General features: G+C 37.6%; 1 protein-coding gene and 1 long non-coding RNA gene across 2 annotated transcripts; both read left to right on the top strand.

Moving 5' to 3' along the window:
- The first annotated feature begins 1,479 nt into the window (after window positions 1–1,479).
- On the top strand, window positions 1,480–2,856 carry LOC137744666 (uncharacterized). Its single transcript, XR_011069616.1, has 3 exons — window positions 1,480–1,541; window positions 1,643–1,716; window positions 2,666–2,856. It is a non-coding gene; the product is annotated as an uncharacterized lncRNA (long non-coding RNA).
- A 9,386-nt stretch (window positions 2,857–12,242) lies between these two features.
- On the top strand, window positions 12,243–16,900 carry LOC137745886 (F-box protein PP2-A15-like). Its single transcript, XM_068485921.1, has 3 exons — window positions 12,243–12,950; window positions 13,086–13,204; window positions 16,124–16,900. Exons 1-3 carry the CDS (start codon window positions 12,639–12,641, stop codon window positions 16,581–16,583), a joined length of 891 nt encoding a protein of 296 aa, XP_068342022.1. The 5' UTR covers window positions 12,243–12,638; the 3' UTR covers window positions 16,584–16,900.
- The last annotated feature ends 3,519 nt before the right edge of the window (window positions 16,901–20,419 follow it).

The raw sequence follows: 20,419 nt of genomic DNA, 5'->3' as shown, positions 1-20,419 counted from the left end.
TGCTCATTTTCTCTTTCATGCTTGAAAAATCCTACAAAACACAAAAACAAAGTCAATAGCTTAAAAATATAAGGAACTAACTAAGAAAAGACAAGTAAACTTGATGTAAAATATGTATAAATATTAGCTTATCCTTGATCAGTCTTGGTAGTATATCTTGGATTATTTTTTATTCCTAATGTACTACTTTTTTCTCCTGGATTATATTGAATTTTTAATTTTAATAAATTATTGTACTCTTTTGCTCCTAAAATATGTTCTACACCTATGTCTAAATTTTATTTTTTCATTTTTTCCATCTAAAATTTTACGTAGTCCTAAATTATGTCTTATATTTTTCTAAATACTGTTCTTCATCTAAATTGTCAATATCTTCTATGAGTTTATCTACAATATGATCAAAATTTGTTCAACTAAATTAACATCTAAATTATCAAAAGTCTAATGAATACTTTCATGAATACTTTCAATGTCACCACCCGTCCCGGAATTTTTAATTCCGAGGACGTGAAGTTACAAAGATGCCCTTAAACGGGACTAAGGGGCGTAAAGTTGGCATTGGTTTTTACCTGAAGTTCCTAAACTAATGTTAATTGGAATATTCATTAGTTTTAGGGACTTAAATTTAAGACTTAGAACTAGGTTTATATGTTATAACTTGATGATTTGGGGATTGGGTAGGAACCCACATCCCTCAAATCTCTCCCCCATTTCTGCATCTTGTCTCTCTCTCTCTCCTCCCTCACAAACCTCTCATTCCCTCTGTCAGTTCTCTCTCTCTCTCCTTCGAACTCACACGGACCACCCACAAACCACCCTAAAACTATACCAACGAAGGATCTAAGACCACCATCGTACTCCTGAGGACCACACGAACACGATGGTACCAATTTCAGGTGAGTTTCACTTCGGAAAACATGGATTTCAATTTCACTGTGTGTGTGCACTGTTCATGCACACGTAAAACTTGATGTTTTCTGGGATTTTGAAGCTTGTAGGAAGCTTGGTGAGGTCCTAAGGAAGCTCGGAGTGCTTCGTTTGAAGGATTTGGACGTCGGGATCACGAACTGTAAGTCCGGCCGAATTTTCGTATTTTTGGAAAAGTTTGATTCCGTTGTTTTTAGGTCCTAAAACTAGTCCAACGTGGTAGATTATGATTAGGGCTTCATTTTGGTATAGATTACGTGAAAAATGGACGTAAGAACAAGGAGAATGACAAGTTCAAAGTTTGGCCGGAGCTTTCGGGGCTTTCTCCGGCGAATCCACGGCGAGTTAGGGGTCGAGGAAGGTATGGATGTGTTCGTCTCGTCAATACCTTCATTTTGATATATAGTACGTCGAAAATGGTTAAGAAATGAAGAAGTTATGACACTTTGAAGTTTACCCAGAAATTCCGGCAAAACACCCACCGCCGGCGAAACCAGTCCGGCGACGCGAGGAAGAAGACGCGCGCGTGGGCAGCGCGTGAACAGGGCGCGTGAGAGCTCCAAATTGAGTTCTGAAAATTGTCACGCGTTCGTGACGTCGTGTAGATCACCGTGGTATATTCATACACCCAAATTGAGCAACGTATGAGAAAGTTATGGACGCATGTTTGGTGTATGTGCGTTAAATAACGTCAATTTGGTTACTTTTTGTATAGGTGAAAATATTACAGAGGAAGAATGTAACCAAGCTAGGGGAGGTTCAGGGACCTATGAGACGTCGATGTGATCAGTGAGTGGGCAGTTATTTTTCAGTATATATATATACGTATGCTTGACGTATTTCCCAGAAAACGTATTTTAAAAGAAATACGAATTAAATATCCTGTCATATATGCATCATATTTTAATATGTGCATTACCATAATTATGCATACTGTTGCATGGTGCGGAGGAGGCCCAGGTAAGCTACATTTGAAATACATTTGAAATACGTATGAAATACGTTTGGAATACGATTGAAATACTATCATCACATGCATTAGTAGTGGCATACATTTATATATGTGTATTGATGCTGTGGACGCACAGGTAAGTGCCAGGTAAGTGGTATTCATATTGTTATGCAGTAGTAGTTTGAGAGGATTAGAGAGCTCATAATCTGCACCCCCGGTGTTAGTGCTCCCGCCCGAGGCCAGGGCACAGCCTTCACGTGTATGTTCACCAGCACCGCATGCTCGCCTTGGATCCAAGTTAGGTGCAAGCCTGTCGTACAGACCACATTAGGTGGTTCCGACTTGTAGGTGACCCGCGATTTATCGCACAGCTTCACGTGATCGTAGCACTAGAGCATATATATATATTACACCCAGCCTGTCGTACAGACCACGTTAGGTGGTTCCGACTCGTGTGCAGATTCAATTATTGAGTTTGAGATTTGAGCTCTATATGCAGCCGTACAGGTCACGTTAGGTGACTCCCGGCTGCCAGATTATATGTTATTGATGTGAGTTATGCTTGAGCACTTACATTTCATTATGAGTTTCCGACATGGCATATTCTTGAGCATGAATGATATACCCTTGAGCATGTTGGCATATTTATACATACGTATATATGTTTATTTCTCTGGGAAACTATACTTGTTTTACAGCGAGGGGTTAGTATATGCAAAAGAGAAAAGAAGGTTTTGAATACGTTCGTTTTGCTGACCCACTCAATTTTGTTTTGCGCCCCTCCAGGTTCAAGAATTGAAAAGGTGTGGTGACTACGAGGAAATTCAACGGTGTTCTGACAGAATGGCCAAAAATTAGGACTCACCTTTGGGTGTTTTATCTTAGAAATTGTATCTTTAAAGCTTCCGTACTGTGTAAATGGTTACGTCACTCTCACGTGACGGCCAGCATGCCCTCCTTCGGGACGGGGTGTGTCATTCAATTTCACTATCATCCTCTTCTAAATTTTCTAATTGCTTGTAATTACTAAATCTAATTGTTGTCTCTCCTATACTAGTTTCATATATTTGCACACTATCTACCTATCTATTTCTTGCTACATGTAAATTAGGTTATGTCCACTGAGTTTCTTCCAAAAATCTCTTATCTACATGTTTTGCTTTTACATATTTACATGTTTACTATCAAATGTTTGAACTAAATTTTGAAACTCTAAATTAAACTTAGGATTATATTTATCAGACACTTTTTCTATGTACATTAAGCTAATATATAAATTTTTATATTCTCTTTTCATATTATAATTTTTTGTTCTTATGCTTACTTTAATAATTCACTAAATTCATTAATTGTCATAACATAATTAGGAAAACAACCTATGACTTATAAATTTGAACTTAAATATACTTCAGCTGTTGCTATTGATGCTTGCTGGTGATTATCTCATCTATCACCATATATGTAGATTAATGGTTTTGTGCTTACTTGTGCTCTAGTTAATCATGCAATTCCAATTAAAATTGTACCCATGTGAATTTGGCTAAAATGTGATTTTCTCAGATGATAAATTGCTTCTTTACTAAGTATTAAGTGTTAGTTCTTTATCAATGCAATTAACTTCATGTTGACTAGGTTCTTTCAAAACCTCTTCTAATAAACTTTTGTGCTTATTCTTCATGGGATAAATGTCTTTAGCTCTAACTATTTATTTTCCTCTTCGTCTTCTAAGGAGTTCCATTTTTTATTATTGAAATGATTTATCTTAGGTCTTCTAAAATGATTTTTTTTTACTTAAAGTTAAATTTTCTAATTTTTGTAACAAAGATGGTGAAAGTGATGAAGATGTGTTATGTAAAACTTGATTTATTTCTGCTATTTGTTTTTCAACTTGATATAATTTTCAGCTAAATTTAAAATTAATTGGATGATTAAATTATTTTGTCTAACAAGTATATTACCATTAGCTACTTGTATTGATCAATATGTTAAACCTACTGATTCTTTGTCCTAACTTGTTAGTTTCTTTTAAATCTTGAATATATTTTCTATTTGTTCTAGAATCAGTCATTAAACTAATAATAATCTATCTATTTTGTTATGTAACTTACCTACTAGCTCATTTAACTCTTTTGTACTAATTGAGCTTTTTGAACTTCTAATTTTAATTGCTCAACTATTTGTAATTATTTATGTTCTACTTGCTTAGGCTTACTATCTATAAGGTCAATAAGCTTTTTTTTATCTCTTTCTTACTAGGAAATCCTTGAATATTTTTATTATTATTGTGATAGCCCGTCCCAGAAATTTTAAAAACGTACGCGTGAAAAGACGATTTTGCCCCTAGTGTGATTTTTTTTTACATTGTGTGGTTGTTTTGAGCATGTTGTTGGCTGATTGTGGACCACACCTTTCCACACACACACACCCTCACCTTTTCCATAATCTGCACCCTGTCCCGTGCCATTTCCCTTCCCCATTTTCATTCCCATTGTACGGACATACCCCAAAACCCTTGTAATCTTCACAGATCGAAGAAACAAAGTACATATCCATGCTCGTGAGGTCCGTAGAAGTTCAACCATACCCATTTCAGGTAAGGATACCTTCGTTTTCACGTCGAACTCGGGATACCCCGATTTTTTCACTGTTCATGCACACGTAATTTCTTATGTTTTTGGGAATTTCAAGCTTGTAAGAAGCTTGGTGAGGTCCTTAGGAGGCTCGGGGTGGTTCGTTTGAAGGTTTTGGACGTCGGGATCGCGAGTTTCGAGGTTGGTTGCAGCCTCGCCGAAGAAGACGACAGAATATTCCGTCAGTTTGGACGGAATATTCCTAACGCCGTTGACGGAATTCGTTAAAGTTAACGAAATATTCCTGATGGCGTTAACTGACGCCGTCAACGTGCCAGGCACGTGCCTGCGCGTGGCCGGCGCGTGTGGCTGTGCCTTGGCCGGCGCGTGGGGGCACGTGTGACGGTGAAATTTTTTTCTAAAAATATGGGGATGTTCCTGAGGTTGAGTAGATCACGTTGGTGTATTCATACACCCCATTTGAGCATTGTATGAGAAGTTATTTCTTAAGGTTGGTTATGTGCTTTAAAATTAACGTTTTTATAGTTGTTTCGCATATAGGTGATACCTATCCCGAGGACGAGCGTGGTCACTCGAGGCAAAGGGGTTACGACCCTTCCACATACCAGTGAGTGGGCTTTTGGTTTTCTGTATATACCTATATACTTATACTTTTCCCAGAAAGTGAATTGAAACGTTTATTCGTTATATGCCATGCATTATATTGCCGTTTGTTATGCATTGTTAGTTGCATATATATATGTATGTTTGGTGCTGCGGACGCACAGGTAAGTGTTAGGTGAGTATGATTTATGTTTATGTTCAGTAGTGTTTTGAGATGCTTAGAGAGCTCATAACCTGCACCACCGGTGTTAGTGCTCCCGCCCAGAGTTGGGCATAGTCCTTCACGTGATGTTCACCTCCCGCACCACACGCTCATCTTGGATCCAAGTTAGGTGCACAGTCCTGTCGTACAGATCACTTTAGGTGGTTCCGACTCGTAGGTGACCCGCGATTATTCGCCCAGCCTTCACGTGATCGTAGCACTTAAGCGTACTTATATTACACCCAGGCTTGTCGTACAGACCACTTTAGGTGGTTCCGACTCGTGTGTAGGTATAGTTAGTGAGATGGAGATTTGAGCTCTAGATTCAGCCGTACAGGTCAAGTTAGGTGACTCCGGCTAACATATTGTATGGTATTGATGTGTTGTTACCTGAGCACTTGCATTTTACTTCGAGGTTTTGGCATAGCATATTTTCCGAGCATGATTTATATATATATATATATATATATATATTCTATTTTCTGGGAAGTATACAGGTTTTACGGTGAGGGGTTAGAACTTGTTTATGAAATGGTTTTTGAAAAGCTTTGTTTTTGCCCACTCACAATTTTTGTTTTGCACCCCTCCAGATTCTAGTTGGCTAGCACGTTTGGTGGTTTCCCTTAGGATTTCCCCGGCATATCTGACAGACTATCACCAGTGTAGGACCACCTTCGGGTGTGCTTTTGTTGTGTCGTTTTCTCCCGGACTGCATTAGGTCTTCGTGCTCTGAACTTTGTGTTCACACTTAAGCTTGCACATGTTTGTTATTACTTTGTGTAAAGCTGGTTTTTATTTATTCGTACTACTTTTATTATTATTTTATTAGCTTCCGCACTGTGCACATGGTTACGTCACTTCCACGTGACGGCCAGCATGCCCTGATCTCGATCGGGGTGTGTCAATTATCCTCTAGTTGTGATGTAATATAATCTAAATTCTGTCTAATAGTCTATATGGAATTTTTCTGAAAATAGTCTAACAACTGGTTTAATAAATAATTATACTTATTATTTTCTAACTTTATGTTTTCTGCTTGACTAATGATAAGATCTCATACTATTTTCTTGTGAATTTTCCTCACTATGTAAAATATGGTTATGCTTTCTTAATGGAAAAATAAAAAACTAAACTATTTTGGTATAAAGTGAATTTTCTTTTATTGTGACAACCCGTTCCAAATTTTACGTTTTTATGTTATTTTAAAAGCGTGAATTTACAAAAATGCCATAAAGGCAAAGATTTTGACTTATGTTGACCATTGTCTAGAGAGACGTATTACTTATTCTTTTAACATATTCTCGTAGTACTGGTGGATGTGAACGCATAGGCGAAAGCCGTTTGTGAGTCCGGATTATAACGGTATAGTTATGGACGTTTGAAAATGGCTATTTCAAGTTTGATTATAAATTATTTGAATTCCCACCTTGTGGGAAAGTGGCCAATCTGATTTTAGGCACAAATAGGAAGGAACCAATTAAATTAGAGGGAGAGGGTGAGACCCAATCAGAAATAGCAAAAAAAAAAAAAAAAAAAAAAAGAAAAACTCCCGGCTTTCCGTGGGTTTTTCCACTCGCGACCACCCATTTTCCAAGGTCGATTCAGGCCAACTCCGGTGGAGTTTTTCGACGCCACCACCACCATCTTGAAGCTCTCATTCCCCTCTGCAAAACCCACCCAAGAACCACCTTGATTAACCATGGTATGTGGCGGTTTGAGGCCACGAAAGTCGACGAAAATCAATGGTGCTCCGGCCACTCTTTTTGATTTTCCGGAAAATCGGCAAAGTGATGGCCGATGCCACCACTTGGGCTTTATAGCCCATCATCCCAGGAGAAAAACCCAACCAACCTTGACCCCGTTGGACCACTGTAGAAGACGAATCGACATCGGGAAGTTTTAGGCACCCGCCGGCTTTGTGGGCAAAATTGACCATCTTCCATCCACTTTTGGACTTCGTGGTAGGTATGAAAGTTGCTCCACTCACTGAGATCTTCATTTCTGTGAAGTTTGAGAATTTTTAGAAATAGTTGGATTTTCCGGCGAGTCCGGGCGGCCGACCGCCACCCGCGGCGACGCGTGGCCAGTGAGCCGCCAATGCTATTTTTAGGCTATGTCGAATGTCTTGAATTTAGTTTTGTCATTTGAATGACGTAGGTTGATCGTTGGAACCTAAATTCGTTACGATGCGTTACTTGATAAAAATGTGAATCGACGATCCGACCGTTGGATCGTTACCAAAATTGGATACGTTATAATACGTAATATTTAAAGATCATAGGAATTTATGGATCGGGAATCCGACTTACGGATCTTCCTGAATTGGATTTGTAAGTTAGTAAAATAAATGTTCATGACCACTTGTTTTAGGCAATTGGTGGAGATCTGACTGTTGGATCGTAATGAAATTTTAGTATGTTATTCTAGAAACATATTGTGGATCGTTGGGAGTTACGGATTGGAAATCTGATATGCGGATCTTCCAAATCGAGCTATACAGGGTTGTAGAACCTACCGTCGATCTTTGATCGACGGTTGACTTTTGGTCAATGGGTCTCAAATTATTCTTGAAGGTCCTTGAGGATATGTTTTATGTAAATTATGTATTCTATCGGTAAAAACTTTAAGACGTGATTTGATAATTGGTCACAGGCGACGATAGATCGTGATGTCTCGATGTGCGTGCAAGATAATCATAGCGTGGACTCCAGGTGCGTGGGTCTTTTTCTTTCATAGGCATATAATTGATAGTTCCACAAGCACTTCTATAGTGATCTATGCTTGTTACCTACAATTAATCATTTCGAACTACAAATGGCTTGATCCCTGTATAGGGTACGTAGGCAGTTTAACAAGACGTTAGATGCAGCCATATAATAAATGAGATTAAATAATTGAGACAATAGCCTTGTTTAATGAATTGAGAAATGTGAAGGACATTGGTGGGAAGTGTGAGATTTAGCTTTATGATTTGGCGATTAATGTTGATCATGAATCAACGCGTGAAGAATTAAGAAATTGAAGTAAGGAAAGGTAAGTAATAATAGTTAATGTAACTAGGGTCTAATTAGGCTTAACACTGATGATTACTCTCAAAAGTAAATAGTTGGGAGTAGGGTGTTATTGATTGTACATGTTACGCCGTATTATATATTTTGGGAATATCATGAAATGTTTGGGGTATAGATTGCATCATGGCATATTCATATGGATATTACCTGAACCTAACTATTGTGAATGCTTTGAAGTGCTACATGATGCCGCGGACGCCCAGGTAAGCTTCAGGTGAGTACATGTTGATGTTAGTGATGGTAGTGAGTACGATTGTGTTGAGATATAGTATAGCTCATAAACCTGCACCCCGGTGTTAGTGCTCCCACCCGTGGCCAGGGCACAGTCCTTCACGTGATGTTCACCTCCCGCACCTTACGCTCACCTTGGATCCAAGGTAGGTGCACAGTCCTGTCGTACAGACCACTTTAGGTGGTTCCAACTCGTAGGTGACCCGCGATTATTCGCACAGTCTTCACGTGATCATAGCATTTGAGCGTATTTATTTACACCAAGTCTTGTTGTACAGATCACTTTAGGTGGTTCCGACTCGTGTGCATGTATACTTATTGAGCTATTGGCTAACCATGATTGATGAGATATGGATAAGTCATACATGTCACTATAGGTGACTCCGACTTATATGCTAGCCATGATTGATGAGATATGGATAAGTCGTACAGGTCACTATAGGTGACTCCAACTTATATGCTAGCCATGATTGATGAGATATGGTTAGGTTGTACATGTCATTTTAGATGACTCTGACTAATATATCATTTTGTATTGATTAAGTTCATTTGGCCTACTTATTAATGTATGGTGGAGTTGATGGAAAACCGTGGTTTTAGTCATTTCTGAGTATGGTTTGGATATATGTATATATGTTGTACTGTCCTATAGAAAATGATAAGGGAAGTACAGTGAGGGGTTATTACTGTTAGAAATGTAATAGTTTTGGGAAGCTTGGTTTTACTGCTTACTCACACTTTCTGTTTTATACCCCTTCAGGTTTTAACTGCTGAGTTCGTATCGACGAGGATATATAGCTAATCTTAGTATTGGTGGCTACTTTTAAGGGTATGATTCTTACCCACACTGCTGTACCTTACTTATGTTCTGACATCGCGTGTGAAATGAGTTCGCTCCCACTCGTAGCGCACTCTGGTATTTAGACACTTTTAGATTCAAATTTATTCACTTTTTATACACTATCACATTTTATGGCTTCGTCACCTTCCAGGTGTCGGCCAACACAGCTCGATTTGGGGTCCTAGTGGACATTCCGGGTCGGGGTGTGTCATTTATTGTGGTTCACTAATTTCTAAATTTAGGTAATCTATCATAAACTACAACAATCTAACTTTCTCTAAGGATATAGCTAATTGATTTCTTAAAAATTCTCTTTCTTATCTTAGAGTCTCTAAAGTATGATATTTTGTTCTTTTTGCTACTAATACGTTATACTGCACTTCCGTGTTTTTATATTTACTAATCAATGAAGGATGTTTAAAATAATCAAGATAAAACCTTTGTTTCTTCAAAGTCTTTAGTCTTGTTAATTATTTTGAAAATATGTGCTAATATTCTCTTTATGCTAGTTATAGTTGGGTGTCTAGGACAATATATTCATGTTAGTTGTGGTTGGTAGGATCTACAAGGACAACAATATATAGTGCTCATACAAAATAGACAAGTGTGTGATATTAGTTGTGTTGATGACTTTCATCCTCAAGATACTTTATTATTATAATTATACTATTAAAATGCTAAACTTGACTCTGATACCAAATTCGAAGAGCAATGCCAGTTAAATAGTAGGATGACCATTATAACAATTAGACATAAAATCTTGCAATTGAAACTCAACATGTTTCAGCATGATGGCTACTCACAATGCATGTATAAGGCCTTAGAAGCTAAACTCAAAGGTACCCTCGTTAATGTTTAGTTATTTGTATGACACAACTATAACAGAGTGCTTGAGCAAAATATAATCGTCAGTTTAACGAGATAATAACATAACTACAATAATATTTCTCTATTTTGGACTAGAAGTCTAATTAAACAAATACACTAAAAAGAAAAAACAAGAAAACTTACTTAAGATTGAAGATTGTTTGAATATGTACACTTAAATTTTTATTGGTATACAGAAGATAATTACAAAGGAAGTGCTTATAGGAAAAGTTTACGAATGATGTAAATGATGCTCAAAAGGCTACGTGTTTTGCTGCTTAGGTCTGTGTGTTGTAGTCGTAGGTAGGTATGTGTTTACAATGAAGGAAGACCTCTCCTATATATATATGAATGAAGATACTATTGTACAAAAAATCTTTACAAATGAATGGTATGGTCGTCTCCTTGGGTACTTGTCAATTTTTTTCTTGATGATTTTTCACTTTTTGCTTCCACTTTTTCTGAATCTCCTAAAAGTGTCTGTACTGTTTTTGAAACAAGTACTAAATTATTGGTCTTATTTTTGCTTTGTCTCCTTTTGCTTTTGTTTTGATAATGGCCACGTGAACTTACTGCATGTTCTGCATTTTACTATATTTTCCTAGACCACTTTCAACAGTGTAGGGAATGCTTTTGTCTGGTGCCTTTATGGTCTTATTTGAGCGTGATAGATATTTTAGGGTTTCTAAAAATTCTATGTCCTAATGGTTAAAAGGAAGTATTTGAAGATTTTTGGTTGGTTTTCCTTAAAAAAATAAAAAAAAAATAAAAACATAAATAAAGAAGAAAGAAAAAAAAGGAAAAAAAGGGCAATTTTGTCAAAATATTGCTAATGAATAGTGTTTTTCAGCTGGCTTTTAGTATAGAGTAATGGTGTGAGTTTTTTTTCTTATGAAATAGCAATTTGAAACTTCTCCTCACTTTGAGAGAACATGTTAGAAATAAGGCTTTATTGGATTAATAACTCTCGTGGTGATAGGGTAGTTAAAGGTTTATTTGGAATTGTTCTGCATTTAAATAAAACAGCTTATTAAAAAATTTGGAACATCAAATGTGTTCTTTTTTATTTTTTATTATTTTTTTTAAACTGATATAAATGACAATAGAAAAACATAGAAAAACAGAAGTAGAGTTTTACATGCTTTTAAAAAAGTTTTTTTTTTCTTTTCAAAGCATAGTAATCAGTACCCATTTAATGAAATTTTCAAATGATAAGTATACTTCCACATATTTTACAAAATTACAATTTTTGCCCTTACATTATTCTCTTTGACAATTATTTACTCAAATAAATAACATATTATTTTTAGTCATTTAACATATTTATAGCAATTTATATAAAAGTTTACCAAATACTTGGATAAAGTTTACCAAACACTCAACAACTTTATTTTATAGCTATTTATTTTTACAACACATCAAAAACAACATTTTTTTTTAATTTTTTTTAAACACAGCAATGCCAGCTAACCCTTCGAAGTTCGATTGTGTGGTAAAAAAAAAAAAAATATTAGGATTTAAGACCATGTGGTGAAGTCTATTAGGATTTAGACCCAAAATTATAAATTCCATCCAGTCTTTGTTAATTATTAGTACATGAGTCTCACATGTGAGACTAAAAAGATAAAATTAGCCTCAAATGTAAGCTTCACGTGCTAACAATTAACGGAGAGTTCCGTTTTAGCCTAATATATGTGGCTAACGGAGAGTTGACAAATTTTTTAATTTTGGAACTAAATACTAAGAGATTCCACCATAGGGTTTTAAATCATAGTTTTTTTTAATCACAGAAGCTATCTTGTAACTGCTCTATCACAATCCAATTGAACTAAAAAAAAAAAAAAAAAATTAATACACACACACACACATATATATATATAGAGAGAGAGAAACACAACTAAGCAGAGATGTCATCCTCCAGCAATATACAAGAATAAAAACAATATCCATCTAAATATAACGTAATAAAAAAAATATGGGTTGTAATACACCACACGGTAAGTAACTAGTGGTGGGGAGCGAAATTGCATCCTCGGTCCCTCCCCTCGGCTCCTCCGTCCCTTCCAACTTTCCCTGACTTCCCCCCGTTGCAAAATTTTCCCGGCAAATATGATTGACGAGAAAAACCCATCACAAACCCAAAAACCCATGCTAGAATTTCCCACTACACTTTCTCACTAACCAAACACTCCAAATCCCCACACAACCCCCACCATCTTCCTCAAAACCCTAAAAAAACCCACCCATCCATTTCTTCGATTCTCCGCCTTACAAACATATCTGCGTCGGACGCCATGACCTGATTGGAGCACAACAGTCTCTGTAAATACAGTGAAATCTAGGAGGAGAGGATATGGGGGCTTCGCTCTCGAACCTGACGGAGGGGGCGAACGGGTCGGATCATGGACCGGGTCTTGGTGACATACCGGAGAGCTGTGTGGCCTGCGTCTTCATGTACCTGACTCCGCCTGAGATTTGCAATCTTGCGAGGCTCAACAGGGCGTTTCGCGGTGCGGCGTCGTCTGATTCGGTTTGGGAATCCAAGTTGCCCCCAAATTACCATGATCTACTCGATTTGGTGCCTCCTCAGAGGTACCAAAACCTCTCTAAAAAGGACATCTTTGCTATGCTCTCCCGCCCTATACCCTTCGACGATGGCAATAAGGTGGGTTTTTTGTTTTTTGATTGGGAATTAGGGTTTTGGGTTGATTGTCTTGGGGTAATTTTTCAATTTAGGGTTTTGGGTTTGGTGATATCTGAATTTGTTCATTTTTTTGGATGTGTTTGGTGTGTTTTGCAGGTAGTGTGGATAGACAGGGTCACAGGGAGGGTTTGCATGTCGGTTTCTGCCAAGGGGATGGCGATAACTGGGATCGAAGATAGGCGATACTGGAACTGGATTCCTACTGAAGAATCTAGGTTAGCTAATTATCTATCATCTACTAGTTTGTGCTTTTGATATACGTAGTTTTTTCCTTTCTTTGTTTGGGAGTACTTTTTAGGCTTTGCAAATTTAATTGAGCTTATGCTAATTCAGTAAAGTTTTTTTTGTTTAGTGATAATTAAGTAGTTATATTAACCAAATAAGAGGAGAAATCAGAAATTTTTAAGGAACTGATATTCGTGCTTGAAAGATTTTTATATCTTTTGCTTCATCAGGACACTTGTCTTTTAGGTTCTTTTTTCATTCTTTAATAACTTGTTAGAAAATTTGGCGAGGAGGGATTGAGGCATCTATTTGTAAATGGTTGCCAACTAGGTGATGTCCTAGTCGCACAAAATTTAATCTGAATAGACAGTGATAGCATCCATCTCAAATGATTGAACACATGGTGAACATCAGTTGAGTGCTAAACAGAATTTTGGCTCACATGAGTATGGTCTTGTAGGTTTTCCTACTAACATCGTATTCTATGCCAGTTGCATGCAAATTTGTCTCCCACATGTTATGAAATGGTACTACATTTATCAAGGAGGTGAAGAAAATTTTGTGCATATGGGAACGGAAGATATGGTAGTATCTTATGGTACTGTGGACGCTTTTCTTATGTGAGGGCAGATCACTCACAGGTTAAGATTAGGCTTCAATAGGTGCAATCCATTCTGTAATTAGTGCATGTGCTAATTTTATGGACTGGAGTCTGGTGAACTGTCATTATCGGGTTTGACATATATTTGATGCAAATGTTGAGGATGCATGAAAGAATAAAAGTTTTATCTTTATAGAAGTCTGTATTGTTGGTTAATTCTCTTTGTTGTTGTAGCAAAATATATCCTTGCTTGGTTGTTTTATACTTGAACACGCTTCTCTATATTATCTTTTTTGTGACTGGCTTGGTGCTGTTAGTTAATTGGTCATCTGATATAATTACATAGTGCATGGCATGTCAGGTTGAATACTATGGTCCACCTCTCTATCATTGTAGTTCTGTACATTGGGAGAGTTACTCAACGTCATTATTCTAATTACTACACTGGGGGTCTAAGATGTCTTTCTAGCTTTGAATTCTCAAAGTCGAATGAATTTATGCCTAAAACCTGCACTGTTTATCCTTTAGAAAAATACATGTATAAAAGTCAGATAAGCAGGTGATGCCATTTTTTTCATGTTGTTCTATATTCAACACGTTCTGTAACTGATTTTATCGTGCTCAACTGCTAAGGAGTTATTGTATTTTTTCTGGGGTATATGTTTCATTTCATGGTTTTTGTAGCGAATTTCTGATTTGCATACATTTGTACATCACTGAACCCAAAATAAATTCCTATCTTTGTTTTCAGCTGGTTGGAGAACCTAATTTCAAGACCTGTATGTTATAATCTTTATTTTCTCAAAAATGAAACTGTTTATCTTTATGAAAATGGCTGGCTATAGTTTCAATCGAGGAGAGAACAAATGCAATTGTTAAGTTGCAGTTGGAAATTAAGTTTTGTTGTCAGCAAATGTATAATATTTCCTATAATTGCTAGTGTTGATGCACAAAATCGGTGAAGACTTGGAACAACGTAAAGTGTCAAGTTTGTGACCTTCGCTCGGTTATTCCGATCACTTTGTGATGATGATGTGTAAAGAGGTAGAGATAGGGAAGCAAACACAAGATGTATGTGGTTTGCCCTAAGTCTGGCTACGTCCACAGAGTAGAGGAGTTCTCTTTAATAGTGAAGGGTTTACACAAATATATAGGTTTAAGCATAATTATCATTGGTGGGTTCTAATGACTAGTTTAAGTATAATAATGACATTAGGGATTTTAATTGTAGGAGAATGGTCTCCTTTTATAGTTGAGGAGAGTCCTTAGCTTTTGTCCGCGGTCGATGTGGGACTCGATGAGCTTTATTCTAATGTTGACATGTGTTGCGTTGTGATTGACCTTCTGGTTGGAGGGAAACTCTTGTGCTTCGGCATGGGTGCCTCAGCATGAACCCCTCAATGAGTCCTTGAAGGTATGCCGTTGACTGGTGCTCGGTAGTTTTAGGATTGGTCAAGTATGGTACAAACAACTAGTAACTGAGTTCTGCTTTACTAGAAACACACTTGCCTCTCGCTACCTTACTTAATATTAGATATAATGTGTATGTACTAATATATAGTTCATTGGATAGTGCACTACCAAACAAGGAATGTAATCTAGGTAAAACTGGAAGTATAAAAGTTCAGAGCCTAAAATTCTAAACTACAAAACATCAATGAAATTTTAATTGGTCTTGACAGAGTTGTTCTAAGTCAGGGTCTTCAAGAAATCAAGGTTAATCATGGCAGTAGAATGTTCCGCTTATTCACTCAAATTCCATCTTATCTATGTATAATAATGTTTACAAAGGGTCTAAACTCTATACGGACAATTAGAAACTCCTCAAGGTTGGTGGAGAATCTTGGTTGGCCTATGTCAAACTGAAAAGGGTGAACCACTTTGTCACTATGGAATGCACTTAGTAATTAGTGCGTTTCTTTCTGCAGTGGTTTGTTTCTCCTTTACTAGTTTCTTGGGTGGAATCAGAATTGCCAATGTAGTTCTCACATGTCATTCGTCAGTAGTCATTGCTAAAGGTCATTTCTGATTTTCAACGCCCCACTCGATCAGAGAGTTTAGCTTATGCTTTTCTCTGACTGGGGCTGCCACCTTTGATCTCATTACATCGACTAACTATTGTGTTTTAATACTTTTACAGCAATGTATGTTCATAAATCTCTTTTGGGTCAGTTATCATAATTAAAACATTGATTGCAAGTTGCGCCAGCTTGCTGTCAATTCATTATTTCTTCATTTTTTCTCAGCATTAGGATGTATTATATTTTATAGATGTTGATGATCTGCATGCTCTGTTCTTTATTTGCAGGTTTCAGGTTGTGGCGTATTTACAGCAAATATGGTGGTTTGAAGTAGATGGGGTGGTGAAGTTCCCGTTTCCTGCTGATATCTACACTTTGTCTTTCAGGCTTCACATTGGAAGATTCTCAAAAAGATTGGGACGACGTGTCTGCAATTTTGAGCACACCCACGGTTGGGATTTAAAGCCCGTGCGATATGAGTTGTCGACTTCAGATGGACAGCAAGCATCATATGAATGCTGCTTGGATGAAATTGACCATGAGGATGCATATGGAAACCATAAGCGCGGATGCTGGGTTGAGTACAAGGTTGGTGAATTTACTGTCACCGATACAGATCCAGTAACAGAAGTTAAGTTTTCCATGAAACAGATAGATTGCACACATTCGAAAGGTGGGCTATGCGTGGATTCTGTGTCTATCGTGCCCAGTGATTTGAAAGAACGTAGAAGAGGGGTCTGGAAGTAAGCCGAGCCCTAAAACAGGGAAGTTGATCATTCGCAACAGTGATCCCACAAGATTGAAGCTGGGATTTGTAATACAGCTTATACTTTGAAAAAGGCGTAAGGTGTTTTGGAGGATGTCATCTTATTTGGTTTTTGCAGTAGGTGTGTGTCCTCTATGGTTTCTGTAACTTGAGTTCATGTATTTGAACCAAGTTTTGTTCCATTATATACCTTTGCAGATTAGATGAAGTAAATACGCTTGGGTGTGTTTGTCGGTTGCTCACTGTAAAGCATTTTGTAACCTAGATATATGTGATATCTAATAACACTGTTTGCATTGGTTTCATAGATCATGCTAGATTCTTGGAAAATCATTTTGTTTTTTGTTTTGGGTTAAAACCTGTTGGGCGTGTTAAACCTGCTGTCCATTAGCGCGGACCATCCGTGCAGACCATGATTTGCCGCTAAGAAAAGGCGAGCACACGCGTAGAACCGAGTCTTTAGGACCCGGTGTTATTCAGTACACTATTTTTTTTTTCAGAGACATGAAGCGTTCAGAAGGGGATCTGCGCGCCTTAGAAAACACCACAGTTGAAACTCCTCGCCATCTCGATCAATATTCATGAAGGTCTCCACAACCTTTGAATCTCGGTTCTACTATGACACCTTCTGTGAAGACACGGCGCTTAGACCGTTGTTGCCGTCGCTCGTCTTTGTTGTTGCAGCCGCTATCCAGATGTGGAGCGTGGCGGTTCATATCGCTCGACTGATTCAATCATTTGGTTGAAGTTTTGCAGCCTCTACCTTTCTGTTCCCCTTTGAGATTAAGATCCAAGTTTGTTGTTCTGAAAATCTTTTTCGGGTGCGTTTGTAAGCTGCTTTCTCTTTTGGAAAATTTTATTCCAAGTGGTTACAACTGGATATCGTAAAAATCCTCGAGTTCAATTTTGGATATATACAGGTAAAACTTGTACTGGGTTCTGATAAGTTGTTGCATTTGTACACCTTTGAAGCAGCAAGTTATTGAATACGATTTCAATGGTGGATAAGTTAGAAATAGAAGAAAGTGAGGATGTAGATGCAGGAGATAGATTTAGTGCAGGGAGGCTGAATTTGTGGTTCCAAATATAGACGATGAGTTGAAACTCAAATTGAATATGAAGTTTGATTCGTTGGATTAATGGTACATTTTTTACAATAATTATGCACTAGCATCTGGTTTTCGGGTTCATGAACATAATAATAAAAATGATAGTGATGGTGATTATTTGGTAATGAAGGATTTTTTTTGTTGCAAACAAGGCAAAAACAAGGTGGATGCTAATCCCAAACCAAATCGGAAAGGTAAGCGGGGAGATAGTAGAAGTGACTGCAAGCCAAAAGTTGCGCTGTTGAAGCCAACTGGTCGTGATAAGTTTGTCGCATCAGTTTTCAGTGACGAACACAACCACCTTATGGCAAATGCCATGCAGATCTCATCGTCAGGTTAAACAAGGTAAAGAAGGCGATGATTGAACAATGTATGCATGCAAATATTTCCATAAGTAAACAAGTGAGTTTATTGGAGGTGAAAAGTGGAGGAATCAGAAATATTGGATGCACCCCTAAGGATATGTATAATTCCGAAAAACAATTCTGAGCTCATCTAAACAGGCATGATGCAAAAATGCTCTTTAAGTATTTTGAGGATGAGAAAGAGAAAAGCAAGTTGGAGATTGACGAAGCTGGAATAATTGGCAATTTCTTTTGGGTGATGCTAAGTACGTGGTTATGGCTATTTTTGGTGATATGATTGTGTTTGATACTACGTTCAAACTCAATGTGTACGGGATAATGTTTGCTCCTACATTAAGAGTGAATAACCATGGCCGAACCACAGTATTGGGTTCCTAAAAAATGAAAAGACCGAGAGCTTTGAAGGTTTAGTTTGAAGAATTCCTTAGAGCTATGTTGGTGAGCCGCTGAAAGTGATAGCTATGGAACAAGATGGTGCTACAGAAAAGGTGATTGGCAGTAAACCTTTCATCGGTGCTGCATATGGTATATTATTAACGAATTCAAGGAAAAAGGTTGGGTTGAGAGCATTTTCAAGAATTTGTATGATATCGAAACAAGAAAGATTTCGAGGTGAGGTGGAAGACGTTGGTATAAGAACATAAACTTAGGCTTGAAGACATTTATGGATTGCGTGCAAATTGGGTTCCCACATTTTGTAAGCACGCTTTTTCTGCTAGAATGTCCAGCAGTCAAGGTACGAAGAGTGCTCATTCCTTTTTCAAGCGGTATGTGCATGTAATACCCAATATTTAAAAAAAAAAATGGTTATATATATATATATATATATATATATATATGGGTGTATGTTGGGTAATTATCTTTCTCTCAAATGATAAAGGTCAAGGTTCATTACAACTTACAAGATCAATGGTTTGATGAAGATAGAGCTCGATTTTATGAGTGGCTTGATAAGAAAACACCTTTTTGTCCTAGGTTCAAATCAATTCCATTTGAAGAATGGTTGGATCATAAGACCGGGGGCCAATTTTTCGCTCTGGCAACAATCAAAATTCAGCCTCAAGAAATTGCCGAGACAACTAAAGAAATACCTAGGCCACCTGTTGTCTCGGTCGAGACTGAAAGTGTGGTAGGCCTAGAAGAAAAAATTCAAGTTTCTGAGCCAAAAATCGACTCATAAAATGATTCGTCAAAGGAGTGCTCCAATGACAAACAAGGCCAAGACATGGTCTTAGATGCCGAAATCATGACAGTCGATATGGTTATTGGCAATAAAGCCGGTATGGAGCAATCCCGTTCAGTTCAGTTATTTGAGTTAAAAGCCGAAATTAACCAAGTAATTATGTCTGGGGGGGCATAATAATTGTCCGACACATTCGGCGGCCGATGGTAAAAAATCTTGTCAAGCCAAACATATTTGGAGATGAACTTTTATTCGGCTTTAGAAAAACTCAAAGTGAAAACTTTGATGTTAAAAGATCTTGGCTTGGAATAAAGCATCGTTGGCCTCCTCCTCTTTATAGTTTGGCCACTTTCGTTTTCTTTTGTTAAAAAAAATTTGAATAAGAACACTTATTTTCTTAACCATTCGGCTGCTCAGGTCGATACTTAAGAAAATAGGGGGCAGACAAGCAGAGATTTGATGGCGATTGACGAGTTACAGGACAACTAAAAACATTTTGGCAGTGCATTCGGTGAAAAAGCAGTGCATGTGAAGTGGATGTCCCAAGCTTAGTGGAGGCATACTTGTTTTTTCCAATCGTTTTCTGGTCAAAAGTAAATGACTAGGATGGGCCATTTTTTGCGGGCCATTCAATGCATGCATGCAGCGTTTTTGGGGTACTTCCTATTCAATAGTCTTGGCCGAGAGAAATTGCAGTGGTGTGTTCGTCGAGCTCAATAATGTTTTCGGTATGTACATCTTGATCGAGAAAGTTAGGAAAGCTAACCAACGATCACCATGTTTATTCGACAAATAATAAGTGGTATGCTCGGCAAATGTCCTCGGTTTTAAAAATATATTTTTGCAGAAGGCCACCCGTGCCAGGTGGTAGGCCGTCGCGTGGCTGGATATTTCCATGAGGTAATCAATCGGCGGTTAAAGTTATTTTTAATCTTGCCGAGAATGATCGAGCCATAAAAGAGCTGCTTGGTGAAATTTGATAATTGGTACAGAAGAGAAGGAAAAAAGAAGGAACCATGATTTGCTACTCAGTGATCATGGTTTTTGATGCACCGTCTAAGGAAAGAAAAGGTAGTCCATTGATCATTTTGCTCAAAGAATGAAACATAGGCCAATATGCAGAAAGGACAGGTTCGGTTTTCAACTGTCGCAGCAAATCC

The sequence above is a fragment of the Pyrus communis genome, chromosome 9 (genome assembly GCF_963583255.1).
Source record: "Pyrus communis chromosome 9, drPyrComm1.1, whole genome shotgun sequence".
NCBI classification, from domain to species: domain Eukaryota; kingdom Viridiplantae; phylum Streptophyta; class Magnoliopsida; order Rosales; family Rosaceae; genus Pyrus; species Pyrus communis.
The sequence above is the reverse complement of the archived record's forward strand: the minus strand, read 5'-3'. Positions and strand labels throughout refer to the sequence as shown.